Genomic DNA, 23,907 nt, shown 5'->3' with positions numbered 1-23,907 from the left:
CAAATCTAAAAGCTTCTTGGAAAGAAAAACATTAAAAAAACAGAGACAAAAAGAAACGTAACTGAGGATGAAAACGCAGTTCAAAGTAGGACTGGGCGACAAATCGAATTAATTAAATACAAGTTAGCCATTTTATACTCACTGCCTGCCACCTTCAGGTCTTACATGTAACTGCAGCTTCTATATTAAGAGGTTTTACCTTTTGAGAGCAGACGAGGAAAATCTAAAACAGAAGTAACTATTTTTCCATAAAGGGTTATGTTTCTTAATGGGGCCTAATTGTAGCTACATTATGAATATTAATGAGCCGGACCCTGAGAAGTTTTTCTTCATATGAAAGAGCCCAGCCCTAGTTCAAAAGGAATCAGAAAAGTGACAAAAAAGTGATGAAAAGAAACAAAACAGAAACGAAACGAGACATAAATGAGGATGAAAACGCAGCAAAACAGGCGACAAAAACTGATGACAAAAAAGTGACGACAACATGAGGAAAAATCAGTTTTGCAGGTCTTAGCTTTAAACTTTATAGGCTGTAAACTCTCAGATCAAGAAGCTTTTAGATTTGGGGTAAGGCCGAACTGGAGAAAAGTGTTGCCTTGGCACATTCACGTATTTCTGAGTAATCTGTAAAAAACTCTGATGCGGCCATTTTAGGGATAGGTTTGCCTGAGTCCCTCCTAGGAACGCCCCCACCTCCTGGAGGACGCCTCCGAGCTTTCGTCACCAGCCGAGTAACCAACCACTGCTCCTCAGCAGAACCCCCTCCCCACTGATGCCACAGACCAGCGTGTGGAGGGGGCGTGTCGGGAAAGGCTCAGAGGTTCTTAAAAAGACAGAGGCCTATTTCAAGACATTCACTACAGCCATTTTGAGAGAGCAATTTTATACAAGGCAGTTATTCTAATTTACTGCATTTACAGACCAACAGAAGGTTTGTCATCATTGTAGTGTGATAGACTGGTGCTATGTGATTGGAAAAAGCAGAATACCCCCCTCTTTAAGGAAGGGAGCAAATTGGTGAAAGGGGAGGTTTTTTCCCCACTTCTTTGTTTTCCTCACAGCTTCGAACATGATCCTAAAGGTGGAGTCTGTATAGAAATCTTAGCTGGGCCCACAATAAAAATCCTACATTACACACATACTATGTTAACAGACAGGGGCGGGACTGGGACTGAAAAACAGCCCTGGACTCTGGTCAGCCTGGCCCAAATTAGCATAAATGTGACACTTCCACAAATACATATGTGAACCTCTGACCCCCCGCCTAAACCGAGAGCATTTTCTCCAGTTCGGCTTTGCCCAAATCTAAAAGCTTCTTGACTGGAGAGCAACACTGTGATGTCCTCATTTGAAAGCTGAAATCTAGAAAAGTGACGGTAACTTTTTGTCACGTTGTCGCTCTGCATTTTTGTCATGTTTTTTGTCGCTTTTTTGTTGCTTTTCCAGCGCATTTTTGTTTTTGGATGCTTTTCTTTTAACCCCTCAACTCCCACCTGAACCGAGCACATTTTCTCCAGTTTGGCTTTACCCCCAATCCAAAAGCTTCTGGGAAAAAAGGGTGTGAGAATAGCAACAAAACTGAGACGAAAAACAATGATGGAAATGTGACAAAAAAAGGGAGAAAAGTTTGACAAAAAAGTGACGAAAAATTGATGAAAAAGTGGCAAAAATGTCCCAAAAAAAAAAGGCAAAAAAGTGACAAAATGTGACAAAAAAGTGAGAAAAGTTTGACAAAAAACTGATGAAAAATTGATGAAAAAGTGGCAAAAATGTGACAAAAATTTGATAAAAAATTGACCAAAAAATGACAAAAATTAGACGGAAAAAAGTGACAAAAAAAAGGTGACAAAAACGTGACAAAAAAAATGACAAAAATTTGACAAAAAATGGACAAAAAAGTGACGAAAAATTTATGAAAAAGTGGCAAAAGAAATGACAAAAATATGACAAAAATTTGATAAAAATTTGACAAAAAAATGACAAAAAATATTAGACGAAAAAAATGACAAAAAAATGACCAAAAAAATGACAAAAATGTGAGAAAAAAAAGACACAAAAAAAAGAGTTACAAAAATGAGTTGAATACCCAACAAAAAATGATGGAAAAAAAATCTGATGACGTGAGGAAAAAGGGGTTGAGCTTTTAGATTTGGGTAAAGCTCGGTTTCGCCCCGGGGGTGAGGGTAAGGTAAAGTGAGAGGCCCCGACCGGTGGCCCCTGAGCCAGTGGCCCTTCTGTGCTCTTCCCAGAATGGACATATGGCCAGTTCCGCCCCTGTTTACAGACTATATTTAAAGACATAAACGTTGACCTGTGTTCCGCTGACTGCATGGTTCAGATTTCACTACACCGAGGGGTTAATGATTGGTACCTTCTCCTCCATCCCCACGTGCTTCAGCGCAGACCGGCCGCGGTGAGACAACGCCAGGTTTATGCTTCGGCCTTTCACCACTTTCGCCGTCCTGATATCTGACCAAAACAGAGAAAACGTGTTACAGCCTCACCTCGCTCAGCGCAAAGTCACATTGTTCGAAAACGCTGCGTTCTTTACCTTCCCGACTTTCAAAAACCTGAACCTGGAAACCTCATTTTGGCGAAATAGCAGGCGTTTAGTGCACCCACCTATAACAGATGGAAGAACAAGCATTAGAGAGGTATGAATAGTGCTTTTTAGTGATGATTTACAGAGGGAATGGCGGGTAAAAGACTAAATTTGAATCTAACACATGCACAATAGGTTAAAATGCAGAGAGCAATTTTCCCAGTGAGATAAGATTAACCCCTTAACTCCCACCTGAACAGAGCACTTTTTCTTTTGGACTGGCTTTACCCCAGTCCAAAAGCTTCTGGAAAAAAGGTGTGAAAATAGCAACAAAACTGAGACGAAAACAATGATGGAAAAAGTGGCAAAAATGTCACCAAAAATGACCAAAAAATGACAAAAAATGTGATTAAAAAATGACGAAAAAAAGACAAAAATGTGACAAAAATGTGACCAAAAAAAATGACAAAAAATGACCAAAAAATGACAAAAAATGTGATTAAAAAATGACGAAAAAAAGACAAAAATGTGACAAAAATGTGACCAAAAAAAAGACAAACAAATGACAAAAAAAATGACAAAAAATGACAAAAATGTGATAAGAAATTGACAAAAAATGACAAAAATTTGATAAAAAGTTGACCAAAAAAATGACAAAAAATGACCAAAAAAAATTATGAAAAATTTACGAAAAAGTGAAAAAAATGTGACAAAAAAATGATAAAAATGTGACAAAAATGTGACAAATACTGACAAAAAAATGACAAAAATGTGACAAAAATGTGATAAAAAAATAGACGAAAAAATGACAAAAAAATTATGAAAAATGTATGAAAATGTGGTAAAAATGTCACAAAAATGTCACAAGCAATTGACAAAAAATGACAAAAATTTGATTAAAAAAATTACCAAAAAATGACAAAAATGTGACAAAATGTGATAAAAATTTGACAAAACAATTTTACAAAAAATTGACAAAAAATTGACAAAAAAATGACAGAAAATGTGACAAAAATGTGACAAAAAAGTTGAATACCCAACAAAAAAAAATCTGATGACGTGAGGAAAAAGATCCTCTCGGTTCAGGCGGGAGTTAAGAGGTTAAATATTGAATTTTTGTACCTGGATCCTCCAAAGACGCGCTCTCTCCGCTCATTTCTCTCTTAAAGTATATTTTATATTTTAAATTATTCAAAATTGTCACCCTTCATTGGCATCTTCTCAATGAGCTTCATAAGATTGTCTGTGTCAGTGAAATGAAAACCGTTTCTGGTGACGACATCGTGAAGAACACTGAGAAAATGTCAAAAGTGCAAAGCAGTAATCAAAGGAAAAGGCAGTGATTTTGAAGAATTTATGTCATGTCTTCTGACTTACACTGTAAGAGACACCTATAGCGCTTATACTTATGTGGTTTCATATTTTGTTTTATATAACTAACTAACTAACTAAATAACTAATAAGATATGCCGTTTTAAAAAATGTATTCAAAATTCATGAAAACTCATTGCATTATTTTTGAATTTGACGTCTTGCAAAAACATTTCAACCCCAATTTGAGCACCAACCCCCACATTCAGGAATGAGTCTGGATTAGTCTTTAACCTCTTAACTCTTCATCAGATTTTTTTTCCATCATCATTTTTTATCACATTTTTGTCATTTTTTTGGTCATTTTTTGACAATTTTTTGTAATTTTTTTGTCAAATTTTTATCACATTTTTGTAATTTTTTTGTCACATTTTTGTCATTTTTTGGTCAAATTTTTCTCACATTTTGTAATTTTTTTGTCACATTTTTGTAATTTTTTGTCACATTTTTCTCACATTTTTCTCACATTTTTGTCATTTTTTGGGTCATTTTTTGTCACATTTTTGTCATTTTTTTGTCACATTTTGTCACTTTTTTTGTCACATTTTTTTCATTTTTTTGTCAAATTTTTATTACATTTTTGTAATTTTTTGTCACATTTTTGTAATTTTTTGTCACATTTTTGTCATTTTTTTCTCACATTTTTATCATTTTTTATCACATTTTTGTAATTTCTTTTGTCTTTTTTTTGGCAATTTTTTGTCATTTTTTTTCGTCAATTTTTGTCAATTTCTTGTGAATTTTTTGCCACTTTTTCATCAATTTTTCATCACTTTTTTGTCAATGTTTTCTCACTTTTTTGTCACATTTCCATCATTGTTTTCGTCTCAGTTCTGTAGCTATTTTCACACCTTTTTTCCAGAAGCTTTTGGACTGGGGCAAAGCCAAACTGGAGAAAATGTGCTCGGTTCAGGTGGGAGTTAGGGGTTAATAACCTGATCCAAATACAAACTCCACACATAAAGGAGCCACATAGTCCAGCGACTGCAGCACAGCAACACAGATCAACACAAAGGTCTTTGCAAAGAGCGAACACTTCTCTCTGATCCAGACTGTAGATCAATAGCTCATGCAGTCAATCAATAATTTACTTTTACATTCATCTTACCAAGCCGCCGCCCACAATAGCCACTACTTTCTTCTTGCCCGATTTGTTTTCTGCTGGTTCCATTTTGGCAAACAAAAAAAACAGCAACTCAAACTTCAGGCCACAGCTCGGGTCTCGGTCCAGTCTGAAAAATGCTTCTGAGAGACTCAAGAGAAGGTTTAAAAGAGGCGGGGCTTAAGTGTCATAACCTCAAAGTAAACAGTTGATTGCACAATGCAGTTACATGTGGTTTTGCTGAGAGTTTGTATAACTTTGAGTCATTGAACAGAGTATTTTAAGAGCAGTTTTTATGACGCTGCTACTGTACATACTTTTCACAATTAACCTCTTAACCCCCGCCTGAACCGAGAGCATTTTCTCCAGTTCAGCTTTACCCAAATCCTGTAGGCCAGTGTAATGCCTCATTTGAAAGCTAAGATCTACAAAACTCATCTAAATGGATCTTTTTCCTCACGTCATCAGATTTTTTTCCCATCATTTTTTTTTTTGGGGGGGGGTATCAACTAATTTTTGTAACTTTTTTGTAATTTTTTGGTCAAATAGTAAATTTTTTGTCACTTTTTGTCACATGTTCATCATTTTTTTGTCATTTTTATGTCCATCTTTTGTCATTTTTTTGTCATTTTTTGTAATTTTTTTTGTCCTTTTTTGTGACATTTAAGCCACTTTTTCATCATTTTTTCGTCAATTTTTTTTTATTTTTTCATCATTTTTTTGACACTTTTTCATCATTTTTTCATCATTTTTTTGACACTTTTTCATCATTTTTTCATCATTTTTTTTAAATTATTTTTCGTCATTTTTTCATCATTTTTTTTTTTAAATTTTTCATCATTTTTTCGTCAATTTTTTGTAATTTTTTTTTGTCATTTTTATGTCCATTTTTTGTCCTTTTTTGTAAAAAATGGTGTCCTTTTTTTGTGACATTCAAGCCACTTTTTCATCATTTTTTCATCATTTTTTTTGTAAATTTTTCATCATTTTTGCTTCATTTTTTTGGTCAATTTTTTGGCAGTTTTTTGTCTACGTTTTCTCACTTTTTTGTCACATCTTCATCATTGTTTTCATCTCAGTTCTATTTTCTCACCTTTTTTCCAGAAGCTTTTGGATTGGGGTAAAGCCAAACTGGAGAAAATGTGCTCGGTTCAGGTGGGAGTTAAGGGGTTAAGATTTTGCAATACATTTTTGTGATGTTTATTATACAGGAAGTGACATATGTAGAGGGGGGGTTTCAACTAATTTGTGTAACTTTTGTGTAATTTTTTGTCAAATAGTACATTTTTTGTCACTTTTTGACATATGTTCATCATTTTTTTGTAATTTTTTGTCAATTTTTTTTGTCCTTTTTTTGTGACATTTTTGCCACTTTTTCATCATTTTTTCGTCAATTTTTTGTAAATTTTTCATAATTTTTCTTCAATTTTGTATCATTTTTTCTTAATTTTTTGGTCACTTTTTCTTCATTTTTTTTGTCAATTTTTTGTCAATTTTTTGTCAATTTTTTGTCTAAGTTTTCTCACTTTTTTGTCACATCTTCATCATTGTTTTCGTCTCAGTTCTATTTTCTCACTTTTTTTCCAGAAGCTTTTGGATTGGGGTAAAGCCAAACTGGAGAAAATGTGCTTGGTTCAGGTGGGAGTTAAGGGGTTAAGATTTTGCAATACATTTTTGTGATGTTTATTATGCAGGAAGTGACATAGAGGTAAACATTTTTAAATGTTGCCGCGCCAACCATGTTGCTCTAATGAGAAACGAGTCAAACATTTATGTTACTACTTACTACTGAACCGAGAGCATTTTCTCCAGTTCAGCTTTACCCAAATCCTGTAGGCCAGTGTAACGCCTCATTTGAAAGCTAAGATCTACAAAAGTCATCTAAATGGATCTTTTTCCTCACGCCATCAGAATTTTTTCCATCTTTTTTGGGGGGGTATTCAACTCATTTTGTAACTTTTTTGTCATTTTTTAATCAATTTTTGTCATTTTCTGTCATTTTTTGGTCATATTTTTGGTCATTTTTTGGTCATTTTTTGGGTCATTTGTTTTATCAATTTTTTGTCCGTTTTTTTGTCACTTTTTTGTCAAAGTTTCTCACTTTTTGTCATATTTCCATCATTGTTTTCGTCTCAGTTCTGTCGCTATTTTCACACCTTCCTTTCCAGAAGCTTTTGGATTGGGGTAAAGCCAAAATGGAGAAAATGTGCTCGGTTCAGGTGGGAGTTAAGGGGTTAAGCCTTTTCGGTGCAAATTGAAGTAAAATTTCCAATTGCAAAGTTCTACAAATAAAGAAAGTGTGCGCTACATTACCCCGTGTATGTGACAATCACCCATTTTCTTCCACTTGTCCGTTGCTGGGTCATGGGGGCGGCCCCTTATGGCTCCCCCTGCAGGTGGTGGGTCCACATCAGGACGGCCTCATGGTTCTACCCGGGCCTGTTGGTGTTGGTCTCTCATAAGGGGCTTCTGAACCGCTCTTTGTCTGACCCGTCACCTTTAGGACCTGTTTGCCCTGGGAGACCCTACCAGGGGCATGAAACCCCCGACAACAGAGCTCCCAGGATCATTCGGGCGCTCAAACCCCTCCACCATTTTCTTACTCGTACAATTTGTTCATTATTTCATCTACAGAATCCTCAGCTAACAGACTAAATGCTTGGAAAGAAGATCTTAGGGAGGACGAATGGGAAGCACTGTGTTTAAAAGCCCATACTCAGACTGTAAATACAAGATTACAACTTTTACAGGTCAACTGCAATAATGCAAAAGGTACTCTGTATCACTGCATGTGAGAATGTGAGAAATTACAGGAATTCTGGAGGAGCATTGGACAGGCTATTAATACTATGCTAAACATTACAATACAAAGAAATCCCAAACTGTTCATATTAGGAATTTATCCCACAGATATTTTTATACCTAAAAATGATAAGACTCTTGTCAATTTTGGTCCACTTCACGCTAAAGGTTTAATAGCACTTTTCTGGGGAAAAATGGAATGTCCAAAAGAAGGGCATTGGGAATAAGAAATGGCATCAGCTCTGGCATTAGAAAAAATAACCTGTATTTTGAGAAAGGTAAAGGGGAATCAATTGATCAGATTTGGCAACCTTTTATTACTTATTTGGAAAGGGTGGATCCGTCACATGTCTTGATGGAAAGTGGAGATTTGTAACTTCATGAGCAGTGCATTTGGAGTTTTGGAGTGATTTTATTTTATTTTATTTTATTTTATTTTATTTTATTTTATTTTATTTTACTTTACTTTACTTTACTTTACTTTACTTTACTTTACTTTACTTTACTTTACTTTACTTTACTTTACTTTACTTTACTTTACTTTACTTTACTTTACTTTACTTTATCTTATTTTATTTTACTTTATTTTACTTCTTTTATTTTATTTTATTTTATTTTATTTTATTTATTTTATTTTATTTTATTTTATTTTATTTTATTTTATTTTATTTTATTTTATTTTATTTTATTTTATTTTATTTTACTTTACTTTACTTTACTTTACTTTACTTTACTTGACTTGACTTGACTTGACTTGACTTGACTTGACTTGACTTGACTTGACTTGACTTGACTTGACTTGACTTGACTTGACTTGATTTGATTTGAATTGATTTTATTTTATTTTATTTTATTTTATTTTATTTTATTTTACTTTACTTTACTTTACTTTACTTTACTTTACTTTACTTTACTTTACTTTACTTTACTTTACTTTACTTTACTTTACTTTACTTTACTTTACTTTACTTTACTTTACTTTACTTTACTTTACTTTACTTTACTTTACTTTACTTTACTTTACTTTACTTTACTTTACTTTACTTTACTTTACTTTACTTTACTTTACTTTACTTTACTTTACTTTACTTTACTTTACTTTACTTTACTTTACTTTACTTTACTTTACTTTACTTTACTTTACTTTACTTTACTTTACTTTACTTTACTTTACTTTACTTTACTTTACTTTACTTTACTTTATCTTATTTTATTTTATTTTACTTTATTTTATTTTACTTTTTTATTTTATTTTATTTATTTTGTTTTATTTTATTTTATTTTACTTTATTTTACTTTACTTTACTTTATTTTATCTTATTTTATTTTACTTTATTTTATTTTATTTATTTTGTTTTTAAAATAAAACTTTATTTTATTTTATTTTACTTTTTTTATTTTATTTTATTTTACTTTATTTTACTTTATTTTACTTTATTTTACTTTACTTTACTTTACTTTACTTTACTTTACTTTATTTTACTTTATTTTATTTTACTTTTTTTATTTTATTTTATTTATTTTGTTTTATTTTATTTTACTTTATTTTATTTTACTTTATTTTACTTTATTTTATTTTATTTTATTTTATTTTATTTTATTTATTTTGTTTTATTTTATTTTATTTTACTTTATTTTATTTTATTTTATTTTATTTTATTTTATTTTATTTTATATTACTCTACTCTACTCTACTCTACTCTACTCTACTCTACTCTACTCTACTCTACTCTACTCTACTCTACTCTACTCTACTCTACTCTACTCTGTTTTGTTTTGTTTTGTTTTGTTTTGTTTTGTTTTGTTTACTTTTTTTTCTTTTTGTAATTTTTATTATTGCACCTTTGGGGGGGGGGGTTTGTTGTGGTATGCATGGGTCGGGCTGCCACTGTTTTGTATGCCTCTATATACTTATACATTATTATTATTATAAATACTTTGATACATTTTGTACTTTTATCAAAGCCTGTAAAACAATTCTTGCTTTTTGAGAAAAATCAATAAAAATATTGTTCAAAAAAAAAAAAAACCCTCCACCACGTTAAGGTGGCGGTTCCAGGAGGGGATGTGACAATCAGGTTTGAAAAAAATAATGTAACAATGTAGTGCATAAGTCAGAGCAGTCATAAGCTGTGGCTGGTGAAAAGGGGGGTGCAGTTCTGGCGCCATCTTGTGGATTTATGATCAAAACAATAGTTCACTAGTCATATTTTATAAATGGATGTGAATGACTCAAGAGGATTAACATGAAGGAACTAATGCACTTTTAAGATGCAGTAGCATAAACCCAATTGACCATCTATAAATCTCATGTTTTGCGCGCAGGAGAATTACACACACGCAGACAGCTTCACAGTCTCGTAGCCAATGAGTAATACGATTAAATTTGAACTCTCGAACTCTTTAATTTGAGCAAATCCAATCACTCAGCAGCACCATTTAATCTTAATGAAATCCATCTACAGGCCGATTAATCGATTTATATCACAGTGACACAACAGTATTTAATTACACGAGCTTTAAAAGTTCAACTTGTCAATTGTTTAATTCATATAGATGATTAAAGTAGGTGTTTGTTTTTGATAATGAAATGTACGATTGGTTTATTTAAATTGCTACTTACCAAAAAGTACAAAGTGATCATCGTATCTCTGTGCTCGATTTGCTCAGTCTGTTCCAATCGGGGCCCTCGAACTTCCAGGCATTTCGTTCGGGGCGGGGCTTAAAGCTTTACGTCATCAGTGCGTACGCACTTAACTCCCACCTGAACCGAGCACCTTTTTCTCCAGTTTGGCTTTAGCCCAGTCCGAAAGCTTCTGGAAAAAAGCTGTGAAAATAGCAACAAAACTGAGAAAAAAACAATGATGGAAATGTGACAAAAAAGTGAGAAAACATAGACAAAAAAGTGACGAAAAATTGATGAAAAAGAGGCAAAAATGTCACAAAAATGTCACAAGAAATTGACAAAAAATGACAAAAAAATGACAAAAATGTGATAAAAAATTGACAAAAAAATGACAAAAATGTGATGAAAAATTGACGAAAAAATGACAAAAATGTGACAAAAAAGGACAAAAAAAATGACAAAAATGTGACAAAAAATGACAAAAATGTAACAAAAAAATGACAAAAATTTGATGAAAAAATGACGAAAAAATTACAAAAATGTGACAAAAAATGACCAAAAAAAAGGACAAAAAAATGACAAAAATGTGATAAAAATGTGACAAAAAATTACAAAAATGTGACAAAAAAATGACAAAAAAATGACAAAAAAATGACAAAAAAATGACAAAAATGTGACCAAAAAAATACAAAAATGTGATAAAAATTTGACAAAAAATTACAAAAATGTGACAAAAAATGACAAAAAAAAATGACAAAAAAGTTACAAAAATTTGTTGAATACCCAACAAAAAAATGATGGAAAAAAAATCTGATGACGTGAAGAAAAATATCCTCTCGGTTCAGGCGGGAGTTAAGAGGTTAAAGCACTTGGACGCCACAGTGTGTTAAATGTATTTACCAGCAATAACTCAGCAGCAAACGGAGTTGTTCCACGGCTATTTTGTCCACTTTTTATACTGTTTTTGGCTGATGTTAGTCAATGGAAATGTATGCTAACAGCTGCAAAGACGGCGGATCTCCATGGTAACTGAAATTTCCCGAACTCTATAAAAATAATAATAATAATAATAAGAATAAGAATAATAATAATAATAATAATAAGAATAAGAATAAGAATAAGAATAAGAATAAGAATAAGAATAAGAATAAGAATAAGAATAAGAATAAGAATAAGAATATATTTATTAACGAATAAATAAACTGCCGTAATGAGCAACACCCGCCGGTCGAAATGCCTCGGTTATGGGGCGCCTCGATCCAAGATGGCGCCGTGAGACCAGCAGGTTTGTTTTCGATGGTGCAAAGTATGTTTAAGTGCATTAACCGCACGGCCCAGTTGATCCTCCTGACGTCCCTGCATGTGTTCAGATACCACCAGTCCGTAAGCGAATTTCTCTCCCTCGGCCGAACCCTCAGGTAAGCTAATGTTAGCCAGACGGTTTGTTTTATCAGTGTTTTAATCCTGGATGTGGGGCTAACCTGCTAACTATTGCTAAAAAGCTAAAAGCCGGGTGATAAACCCACCGCTCGGAAAGTGGGAGTTTAGCTTCGATGCTAGGCGCAGCTAGACATATAAATACCGTACGTACACAAAGTTGTATATTTCTAACACTTATTGAAGTCTTCGAAACGTTATCTTAGCTGGCTGCGCGTGACATTGAATTAAAGAAGGGTTTAATATCAGGAGCTAAAAGGCTAGGTGCCATATGCTGAACCGAAACTATAAAGAAAGTTGCTCAAAACGTCTTATTTTTTTAATTTCCTGTTTTTTTGTTTTGTTTTTGAACGTGTTTGATGAGAAAGCATTTAGGCTTAATAGTCCGGTTGATATTTTTGTTTATTCCTTTTAAACCATTTGGACACCTGATTGTACTATACGTTTTACACCTTAACCTCTTACCACCCGCCTGAACCAAATGCATTCTGTCCTCTTTGGCCATTATAAAGGTCTGTGTAACGCTTCATTTGAAAGCTAAGACCCATAAAACTGATCTTTTTCCTCGCGTTGTTGCTGTGTTGTGTCACCTTTTTAATGTTTTTTTTCTTTTTCTTTTTTGTCAAATTTTTATTGAGTTTTTGTCACATTTTTGTTGAATTTTTGTCACTTTTTATTTTTTATTTTTGTTGATTTTTTTTCACTTTTTGGGTGAATTTTTGTTACATTTTTGTTGAATTTTTGTCGCTTTTTATTTTTTATTTTTGTCACATTTTTGTTGAATTTTTGTCACATTTTTGTTGAATTTTTGTCACTTTTTATTTTTTATTTTTGTTGAATTTTTGTCACATTTTTGTCACATTTTTGTCACATTTTTGTCACATTTTTGTTGAATTTTTGTCACTTTTTATTTATTTTTTTTGTCACTTTTTGGTTGAGTTTTTGTTGAATTTTTGTCACATTTTTGTTGAATTTTTGTCACATTTTTGTTGAATTTCAATGCATTTTTTTCACTTTTTATTTATTTTTTTTGTCACTTTTTATTTATTTATTTTGTCACATTTTTGTTGAATTTTTGTCACATTTTTGTTGAATTTTTGTCACATTTTTGTTGAATTTTGTTGAATTTTTGTCACATTTTTGTCACATTTTTGTTGCGTTTACATCCTTGTTTTCTTCTCATTATTTGTGGCTGTTTTGGTGCTTTTTTTCCCCAAGAAGCTTTTTGATTAGGGTAAAGCCAAACTGGAGAAAATGGGATCCGTTCAGGTGGGAGTTAAGAGGTTAAATCAGCAATACATCACATCTCTCGTTTCTGATACAAAATGCTTGCGGGCAATATCAGTCAAACATGCATGAATGAAATATGAGGGAAAGACATGCCGGCAGGGCATTAAAAATATGTCTGAAGTAAGGATAGGATTGCGCAATTTTTTGGAAACTCAAAGTACATTTGTGATTCATGTTTAAAAATCCAGGCTTAGTTCTCACTGCGCACTTTTAAACGATTTCACAATCCTTACACGTGAAAGATTACACACATATAAACCGCTAAACCATTCTGACGATCATTTTTAATCAAGGAAACAAGTCAAATCTCATGCCAGAACTGATTTCCTGTCCACACATCTACCTTTTAACTGTGTTTTTTTTTGCTTTTTCAGCTTGTGCAGGTTTGTGTCCGCGGCGCTGCCTCTCAGAATGGCCGACCCCGCTGTGAGGAGGGTGGTCCCCGACATCATCCGCTCGCCCGAAGACAAGCGCGAGTACCGGGCGCTGGAGTTCACCAACGGACTCAAGGCGATGCTCATCAGTGACCCCACCACAGACAAGTCCTCCGCCGCGTTGGACGTCCACATAGGTAGGTATCCACCGCCCTGCATTGAAAAACTAGGCGTAGCGTTGTTAGGGGGAAAGTTAAAGGAATAGGCCATCGTTTTTACACACTGAGATATGTTCTTACCTTAGCTTTGACGAGTTCTTTAGGACCTGTCTGATCTTCACCCGTGCCTTCAGTCACGTAAACACAGCGCAGACGGCGTTAGCATTTAGCCTCTCCCCCTCTCCACTATAGCTCCAAAACAGGTCAAGATAGAAGCTACCAAGCTCTTCCACGTTTTCCCTATTTAAATATGGTTACGTGAAGTGTTCCACTACAAAGTATAATTACACAAAATTGAACAATGTGGATTTTCTAAGTGGATAAAAGGGGGAACTATATTGTAAGGCGTAATAATACCAGGAGTAGTTTGGCATCCGCACAGTGAAGTGAAGATTACTGCGCGGATTTCGAACTACTCCTGGTATTATTACGCCTTACAATATAGTTCCCCCTTTTATCTATCTATCTTGACCTGTTTTGGAGCTATAGAGGAGAGAGGGAGAGGCTAAATGCTAACGCCGTCTGCGCTGTGTTCACGTGACTGAAGGCACGGGGGAAGATCAGACAGGTCCTAAAGAACTCGTTTAAAGCTAAGGTAAGAACATATCTCAGTATGTAAAAACGATGTCCTATTCCTTAAAGTAAGTAATCTTTATTTATTTATATAGCGCTTTTCACAGACAGAGGTCACAAAGTGCTTTACAGTGGACAGCAACTAAAACAACCTGTAAAAGGCAGCTCTATTTGCCCTCGAAAGCCTTTTTAAACAGATGAGTCTTAAGTTGCTTTTTAAAGGTCTCCACAGAATCGAGGGAACGCAATGACAGAGGAAGTTCATTCCAGAGACGGGGCGCGGCGGCTTTGAAGGACCCGTCTCCTCGGGTTTTGTAAAAGGTCCGAGGAACCATGAGCCATAAGTTTTGACCTGAGGACCTCAGACTCCGAGCTGAAGTGTAGGGCTTGATTTGGTCAGTGATGTAAACTGGAGCCTGTCCGTGAAGCGCCCTGAAAGTCAGAACCAGAATTTTAAAGTTAACTCTGGAGGCAAATGGTAGCCAGTGGAGAGACTTTAGAACAGGAGTAATATGGGCTCTCCTGTTGGTGCGGGTCAGGAGCCTCTGCAGAGTTTTGAACATACTGTAGGCAGGTCAGCTCCTTTTTATTTAGGCAGGTGAACAGGCTGTTGCAATAGTCCAACCGTGACGACACAAAAAAGCATGAATAATCGTCTCCAGCTCTTTTTGTGAACTGTCTCAGCTTGGCGATGTTGCGCAAATGAAAGAAACAGTTCTTTAATAATAACCTCACAGTCATTGCAATTTCGTGTTTTGTAATGCGACTGGTCTTAATAACGTGTGTCTTTGTGGCTTGCAGATCTCAAATCACAGTGGCTGCTTCAGTCACAATATTATCTGGGCCTTTGCATAAGATTACCGCACAGCGTCTCCCGAGGCTAAACTGATTTGGTTTTGTTATTGTTTTTTGTTCTGTATTAAATCCCTGTTGTCAATTAGCGAAATCTTTAAAGCGTGGAATGATGTAAATGTCCTGAGGTCCTAAACATCCAGGACATGCTTTCCTCACCTCTCCATCGTTTGCTTAACCTCTTAACTCCCACCTGAACCAATCACATTTTCTCCAGTTTGGCATTACCCAAATCTAAAAGCTTCTTGGGGGGAAAAAAAGCGACAAAATGGAGAGGAAAAATTTGAGGAAAATGAGGATGTAAATGCAACAAAAAATGTTAAAAAAAAGTGCCAAAAATAGCGACAAAAAAGCAACCAAAGAGCAACAAAAAAAGCAGTAAAAAGTAACAAAAAAGTGATGAAAGTGTAGCAAAAAAGAGACAAAAAACGTGTTAATAAATTTAAACAAAAAAGCAATAAAAAGAGCCAAAAAACCCAACAAAAAGTGTCAAAAGAGCAGCAAGAAATTGGCAGAAGTGCAACAAAAAAGTAGGCAAAAATGAGAGGGAAAAAACATATTGACAACAACACGGCAACAATGCGAGGAATGTGATCAGTTTTGTGGGTCTTAGCTTTCAAATGAGGCGTTACTCTGGCCTTTAGGCAAGGAGGAGAGGATGCATTCGGTTTAGGTGGCTGGTAAGAGGTTAAGCAGTCGCCATAGCTTCAATACAGCCACACAAGGTCTATTTCTTCTCTCTTTCTTCATCGAAACAGCTGTATGTTTTTCAGCTGACTTAGACCCAACAAAGTGTAAGATAGTGATTAAAGGAATAGGCCACCGTTTTTCCACACTGAGATATGTTCTTACCTTAGCTTTGACGAGTTCTTTAGGACCTGTCTGATCTTCCCCCGTGCCTTCAGTCACGTAAAACACAGCGCAGACGGCGTTAGCATTTAGCCTCTCCCTCTCTCCTCTATAGCTCCAAAACAGGTCAAGATAGAAGCTACCAAGCTCTTCCACGTTTTCCCTATTTAAATATGGTTACGTGAAGTGTTCCACTACAAAGTATAATTACACAAAATTAAACAATGTGGATTTTCTAAGCGGATAAAAGGGGGAACTATATTGTAAGGCGTAATAATACCAGGAGTAGTTCGAAATCTGCGCAGTAATCTTCACTTATTGCGCAGTAATCTTCACTTTACTGTGCGGATGCCAAATTACTCCTGGTATTACTACGCCTTACAATATAGTTCCCCCTTTTATCCGCTTAGAAAATCCACATTGTTTAATTTTGTGTAATTATACTTTGTAGTGGAACACTTCACGTAACCATATTTAAATAGGGAAAACGTGGAAGAGATTGATCTGTTTTGGAGCTATAGAGGAGAGAGGGAGAGGCTAAATGCTAACGCCGTCTGTGCTGTGTTTACGTGACTGAAGATCAGACAGGTCCTAAAGAACTCGTCAAAGCTCAGGTAAGAACATATCTCAGTATGTAAAAACGCTGGCCTTTTCCTTTTAAGATGATGTGTTTCATTATTACCAAATACATTCCAAAAGCAAAACGACCCTTCTTCAAGTTGTTTTCCCCTTTTCCGCCCTCTAGGCTCCTTATCCGACCCGGCGAACATCTCTGGCCTGGCGCACTTTTGTGAACACATGCTGTTTTTGGGGACTCAGAAATACCCGAAGGAGAACGAGTACAGTCAGTTTCTGAGCGAGCACGCCGGCAGCTCCAACGCCTTCACCAGCGGGGAGCACACCAACTACTACTTCGACGTTTCCCATGAGCACCTGCAGGGGGCGCTGGACAGGTAAGCTCTTGTGTTTGGCGGATAACGCTTGATGCTTTTCTCAACGTTTTGACATAAGTTTGTACTGATTTTACACACACACAAGAGCCATTTTGAACAACGTGAGTCTGTGAAAGTTGGTGAACAATTTTAAAACTAGTTGCTTTGTAGAAGTTAATACACGTTTGCATTATTACAGAATTATAATAAGGTCTGCTGATAGTGTTGAAGATGCATTACCTGAATTATCCCATTTTCCAACCATGAAAGTCCGAGATGGTTGAGTAAAATCTCTTATCTGCTGAGACAGTGTTTTTCCCAGTGTCTTTTGGTGATATTTGATGATTCAATTTCAAGCAATACTAAGTAACTTGTTTACCTTTAATAAATCCTTCCCGTCGTCCCTCTGGGGGTAATACAAGTGTAAATGGGATGATTGGAGGGTCTTTCATCTCCCCCTGGTGTCTCTGGCCAGAAAACTATACAATTGCAACTAGACTGCCACCGCACCAGAGCACCAATACACACAATATAATCACTAATAGGGCTGTGCCGGTTTGGATTTTTTCATACCGCGGGCAGTAATCAACAAATTCCCGCGGTTTTGGCGTCAGAATCGTTTGAAGGTGGGGGGGACACATTTGAAGAGGGGACGGGGGCGATCCAAGCACCTGAGCCGCTGTTCTCCTGCCAGACTGAGTGAATTAGGTTCTTATTATGAGAGGACGCTTATGTTCGCTGATCATTTATTCAGCTTCAGCTTCAGCCTCTTCACTCCGACCATCGCAAACAAACATCTCTGAGCTTGTGTCTTCACATTTCCCACAAATGCAGATCAAACTGAGCGAAAGGAGAAAGGAAGCAAACATTTACCTGTCAAATGAATTGTTCTGATATTATTTGGCTAAGTTAGAGTCCAGACAGCGAGGTTGAACGTGCGTGCCAGCCCGGGGCAGTTTCCCCAAACTCACGCTACATCAGCTTCATCACCCGCTTTGTGAACGCATCCATAACCGATGTTCCTTAACTTAAAGTTACTGGTCAGGCCTTTGTACTGATGAAGAAGGGAAACACACTGTCCACCTGCCGAGGACTGAAGATCCTGCTCCTCCAGGATAATCCGTGAAAAAGTCTGAAAACACGACGCACGAGTGTCCTTGGGCTTTGGTTTGGTCAGATCTGCCAGTCGGTCCAACGATCAGCCTCTTGTCTTCGTAGTTTATACGTTTTTCCCCGGTTTACAGAGCCATGTTTACATTTCATATTTTTGTAATTTGTCAATTTTTTATCATTTTTTTGTCATTTTTTTGTCAATTTTTGTCATATTTTTGTAATTTTTTGTCACATTTTGTCATTTCTTCAATTTCTTGTGACATTTTTGCCATTTTTTTCATCAATTTTTCGTCACTTTTTTTGTCAATGCTTTCTCACTTTTTTGTCACATTTCCATCATTGTTTTCGTCTCAGTTTTGTCTAGGGCTGAAACAACTAATCGATTAATCGACAACTAATCGATTACTAAAATAGTTGTCGACTATTTCAGTAATCGATTAATCGTTTTCTAGTAAACACAGACTAAAATAGAGCAAAAAAGACATGAAAATTATGTATTGTGGATGAAAACCTACTTTGTTTTTTAAAGTTAGGGTCTGCAGTGTTTTGTACATTGTAAATTTCATAAATATCTGTCTGTCTCGTCCAATCAGAAAGCAGAATTAGCACAAATAGCCTCCCACAAACGTTTACTTTAAGTTTACTCCATCAACGTGTCCTCAAGTGCCGCCACTTTAGTTTATGTGATAAAAAAATTGAAAAAATACAATTTCCATGCACCTTTCACAGCCAAGCGATTAATCGATTAATCGTAAAAATAATCGGTAGATTAATCGATTACCGAAATAATCGTTAGTTGCAGCCCTAGTTTTGTCGCTATTTTCACACCTTTTTTTCCAGAAGCTTTTGGACTGGGACTAAAGCCAAACTGGAGAAAATGTCCTCGGTTCAGGTTGAAGTTAAGGGGTTAATCGTGCTTTTCTAATAACTAGGCTTTAAGATCCCCGAACAGAACAAAACCTTTTCAAAGACACCATTTATCCTAAACAAATATTTGCCTCGAACTCTTCCCGGTGTGTTTAAAGAACAACTAACCCCAAAATCAACTTTTTTTTCTAGCTAAGTTGTATAAATGGGTATCTTATAGTGTTGTCTACATGTATCTGTCACTATTTTAACAATTTAGTGCATATTTGTTGAAATCCTGTCTTTGTGTCCAAAACCGTCTGTGTGGCGCCATCTGCACCTTATCGAGTGCATTACATGCTTTACTGTTGGTCTCCTTCGTGATAAGCTCTGAGCGGGGCGCTTACGTCAGCAGGAGGGCGCCGACGTCAGCGGCCTCTCTTCTGTGGAGTATAAAAGCAGCCCACTCCGCACACGCCCCCGTAGCGAGTTGGAGTTTGGAATAGCGAGTGTCTTTATATCGATTTTCAGGTTTGCGATTTATTAGCGTAGCTTTTAGTTAGATTTATTACATAGCTTTTAGTTAGATTTATTACATAGCTTTTAGTTAGATTTATTAGCGTAGCTTTTAGTTAGATTTATTAGCTTGTCGTAGTTTAGATAGTTATTAGATTTAGTTGTAGTTTAGTCTTAGTGAGAGATTAGTAGCATTTAGCATAAGAATTAGCTAGGTTAGCTGTATTTAGTGTTCTGTATTGTGTAATATTAGGTGTAGTGTTGTAGTCTTGTTTGTTAGGATGGGGAGAAAGTGTAGTGTTGTAGGTTGTCATAGTTCTGTAGGTTTACATTACTTTCCTCAGGACTTAGAAATTAGGCGCCAGTGGCTGCGCGCAATTGGCCTGGGGGAAAACTGCGAACTCCCGCCTCGTGCTGGAGTTTGCAACCAACATTTTGCTTGCGATTCCTTCGCCAACTCCTTGGAGTTTGAGCTGGGCTACAGTAAGGTTCTTCGTTTGAAGAATGAGGCAGTCCCCACCCTTGCTCTTCCACGACTGAGCCCACCGACACTGCTGCCCCGCCAGCAGGACGATTTCAGGCGCCAATCTGAGGTGAGTGAGAATAACAACAACCTAAAACTGCTACTAATGTCATGTAAGTAGAATTTCGATAGTGCACGTAGAAATAGATTGTAGTAGTGTCTCAAACAATGCGGGATCTGGCGTGTAAATAAACTATGCACTGGGTGAGGCTTGTGGCTGCGTGTGCTCCAAGCGGTGCGCCCCGCACTCGTTCACTTGACTTGGGCAGAGGAACAGCAGTCTGCATCCATCAGCTGCCTGGCAACTCTCTAACCGCGCTCAAACAGAGAGCTATGAACCGCATGAGACGGTGAGCTGACAGTTACACCGCTGTATATTATGACATGTGAACTTTTATAGCCTTTTGTAGCTAGCGGGAGTGGCTAATGCATCAGTCTGCACAATAAAGTTACGCTGAGACCGCGCGTAATTGTGCTTGAGACTGAGCACCAAACTAGTCTACATTTTCGCGATGACAGTAGCTTTCATATTTGACAACAGCTGCGCAAAACGTGAGTGCATCTACAAGCTAACCTATAAAGCTAACGGATAGCTATCATTTAATGTGTGGCTAAACTGACCAGGCAGGTGCCCGTGGCTCCGCGCGCGCTCGTGTGATATGTGATCGTGGTCAGTGAGGGGCGAGAGGGCTGACCACTCCAGGTGGACCGTATGGTTATTGGGTGCTCTGGTGCTGGGATCCATATGTTGGCTTACGTTCACTAATCTGCATTAGACAACAATTAAATGCACTAAGGAAATGTAACACATTACCCTTCTTCTGTAGTGTACATTTTAAAAATAATATGTATTTTTACGTTTTCAGCCAGTGACCAGAGAATTTGGCTGCCAGACTGATCCAGTCATTGTAAGGCATGCAAGTGTCCAGGCCAATGTGAAGCCGAGCAGGCGAAGCAAAGGTGTTTATACAGTCATTTTATTTCTAAAAACACTCTGTTTTGTGTAAATGATAATTACGGCCATTTTTAACATGTTTGTTTATTTTGTTTGTGTTTTGTACAGCTACTCAAGCCCGGACCGCTTACACAAGCGTCGGTTGTGGTACTGAGGACCTGATGGAAATCCCTCTTCCTGACAGTCCCAGAGCAGCCTCTACACCTTTAAAAAGGAGAAGGTGTGAGGTGTCAGCGTCTGACCCCAGCTTCCACATCGATGACAGTGCCAGCACTGTGAACTGTTCAAGGTACAAAGGAAATCTAGCTTTTTAATAGAAAAAATATATACAGCTTCCTGTTTTTTTGAGGGATGAAATATCCTTTATTTTATATAGCATTCCCACTGAAGTCCCTCCACACAAGGACAAAAAATATATTGTTCACGAGGACCAACTGCTGGAGCTGTTCAGGCGCTGTCCTGTCTGCACTGGTCGCTGTGCTGTGGACACCATCACAGTCGGCACACTGCTTCGGGTCACTCAACAGTGTCCTCGCTGTGAGTTCTCCAGTCAGTGGTCCAGTCAGCCCATGGTGAACAACGTCCCAGCTGGAAACCTACAGCTCTGTGCTGCTGTGCTGTTCACCGGCTCATCATTTAGCCAGATTTCAAAGGTACAGCACAAATTATTTTGTTTGGATTTTGTTTCCATCTATTATCAGTTGATAACCTATTTTTTCCTTTTATAGTTCTTGAGGGCCTTCAATATTCAGGGACTGTCAGAGCAGTGCTTCTACAGGCATCAGGCCAAGCTCCTCATCCCTACGGTCAACTGGCAGTGGAAGTTGGAGCAGGAGGACCTCATCAGGGAGGCTCTTGAAAGCGGCTCTGTGTCACTGGGCGGGGACATGCGGGCAGATTCACCTGGTAAATACATTTCATTAACATTTATCAGAAGTAAAAGTCAGCTAACGTACAACTTGCATTCGTGTAGGACATTCGGCCAAATATGGCAGTTACACGATGATGAATCTCAGTAATAACAAAGTCATTGACATCCAGCTAGTCCAGGTAATGGAATTCAAGGAATGTTTCAATATGTAATTTGGGATCACTCTGTGCATTTCAGCACCTAATTTATTTTTTGTCTTATTAGAGCAATGAGGTTGGAAACAGCGTGCGCATGGAGAAGGAGGGCTTTGTGCGGAGTCTGACCATGCTGGAAGAGAGGGGTGTCAATGTGGAGGCCATTGTGACGGACCGACACACCGGCGTGCAAAAGTTTTTAAGGGAGGAAAAGAAGGAAATCAGGCACTACTTTGACCCATGGCACATGGGAAAGGGTATGCATTTGGGGAATGCTGTGTAATATTATGGTTATTCTGCATTTAGTAAATATGTATTTTAAACTCTAGGAATTGGGGAAAAAATTGATGAGCTCGCAAAGAGAAAGAGCACCCAGGACGCTGGCCAGTGGAGAAAAAGCGTGGTAAATCACCTCTATTGGGCAGCTTCGACTTCCACCTCGGGACAGGAGGCTGTCGCTAAGTGGACGTCTGTGGCCAACCACATGCAGAATGTGCACACGCACGACAATGCCCTGTTCCCTCGGTGCCTACACGGGCCTCTGGTTGGGGAAGGGTCAAGAGTGTGGCTCAAACCAAGTAAGTTTTGCATTTGTTATCAGTAATACTGGCCCTCTACTCATTGTATTTTATGTACATTTCAAAAATGTAAGGTTGGCATTGTCATTCGAAACAAAAATTGCTTTACAATTATGTCATGGTAATTTACTCTGTAGGCACAGCAGCATGTGAGAGGCTCAGTGACATTGTGTTGGCTCCACGCTTTGTGAAGGATGTGGAGAAAATCAGCCCGGTGTACCACACGTCAACCCTTGAGGCCTTCCACAGCCTGATAATTAGGTTCTCCCCCAAAAGTGCAGGCTTCTCCTTCAGAGGAATGTTAGCAAGGTAATACATACATACATTTAAAAAAAAAAAAATGTTGTGTGAATCTGTACCTAAAAATGTTGTAGGTTGCAAATTGCTGCCCTGCACTACAATGAAAATGCTACAAGGTCACATGCTACAACACTTGAAGGTGTACTGCGGCATGCAATAGTGTACCCAAAGTACAAACGTGGCGACTACACCGTGCGAGCCTTGAAGACCAGAGCTACCTCAGGTATGTCACATTAAAAACAACACAACCAATGCTTTTACAAAGACAAATGTTTTGTGCTTTGTTTACAGTCTACATTGACCAACTAATGGCCCTGCTGTTTGAAAGTGTGGTTGAGGATCCTCTCCCATACCAGGAGCACACAGACAAAGTACCTGTGCCTGAACCACTCTGTGCCCAGTATGAGAGGCCAGACAAGCAGGAGGCTGTGAGCAGGCACAGGTCCAGATTTTTCAAGAGGACATAAGGTGAGCATGTTAAGTTTTGGCTTGATAATTTTGTGTGGCAAATATATTACGTAGATTACATAGCTAGTTTATAATGCTAGACTATAGTGCTAGTTTAGCAAATGTAGAATAAGTAAGGATTAAACAACAAGAAGCTGTGTATTACACAGGTTTACTGCACAACGCAGAGTCAGTTTTTTCAGATGATTTATCTAAAGCGACTTCCACAACAATAGTAGCTTAATTTTTAATCATTACTGTGGAAATTGCTGCAGTGGAGTGATATAGAACATGATTTTCAGACGAACTGTGCGATTACAGGGAAATAATGCACCAGTTACCATTAGAATTCTCAGATGATTATGGATTGACTGTGGAATATGCATTATTATATTTTCAGACTGGCCTGGCAGTATGGAACAAAATCTTTTCAGAATGCAGACTGTGTTGCCTGAGAGCAGTGGCTAACCATGAACCAAAGTCCAGTGGATGAAAAAAGCCCGTGTATGAGTGGTTTTCTGGATTTTCCAGCTTGAGGTGTGTGCAAGACAGGACTGGCCACTCATTTGAACTGTCATAAGTACCTGTAGGTGAGC

The 23,907-nt window shown here is 37.1% G+C and overlaps 2 protein-coding genes across 2 annotated transcripts in view; one reads left to right on the top strand and one right to left on the bottom strand.

The window, feature by feature from the left end:
* The window catches only part of kmo (kynurenine 3-monooxygenase), a gene marked incomplete at both ends in the record, with an annotated part of 33,627 nt that extends 28,543 nt beyond the window's left edge, over nucleotides 1–5,084 (bottom strand). The window contains 4 exon segments of the mRNA XM_079559340.1: nucleotides 2,372–2,469; nucleotides 2,552–2,585; nucleotides 2,587–2,622; nucleotides 5,022–5,084. Coding sequence (XP_079415466.1) covers nucleotides 2,372–2,469; nucleotides 2,552–2,585; nucleotides 2,587–2,622; nucleotides 5,022–5,084 — 231 coding nt within the window.
* Nucleotides 5,085–11,695: 6,611 nt separating this feature from the next.
* Nucleotides 11,696–23,907, top strand: part of ide (insulin-degrading enzyme) — a 68,139-nt gene continuing 55,927 nt past the window's right edge. The window contains exons 1-3 of the mRNA XM_079560632.1: nucleotides 11,696–11,861; nucleotides 13,545–13,741; nucleotides 16,782–16,989. Of these exons, the coding sequence (XP_079416758.1) occupies nucleotides 11,740–11,861; nucleotides 13,545–13,741; nucleotides 16,782–16,989 (527 nt within the window). The 5' untranslated portion in view covers nucleotides 11,696–11,739. The remainder of the gene's footprint in view (nucleotides 11,862–13,544; nucleotides 13,742–16,781; nucleotides 16,990–23,907) is intronic.

Source organism: Gobius niger, assembly GCF_951799975.1.
Source record: "Gobius niger genome assembly, chromosome: 7".
In the NCBI taxonomy this organism is placed as follows: Eukaryota; Metazoa; Chordata; class Actinopteri; order Gobiiformes; family Gobiidae; genus Gobius; species Gobius niger.
This window is presented reverse-complemented; position numbering and strand designations above follow the sequence as displayed.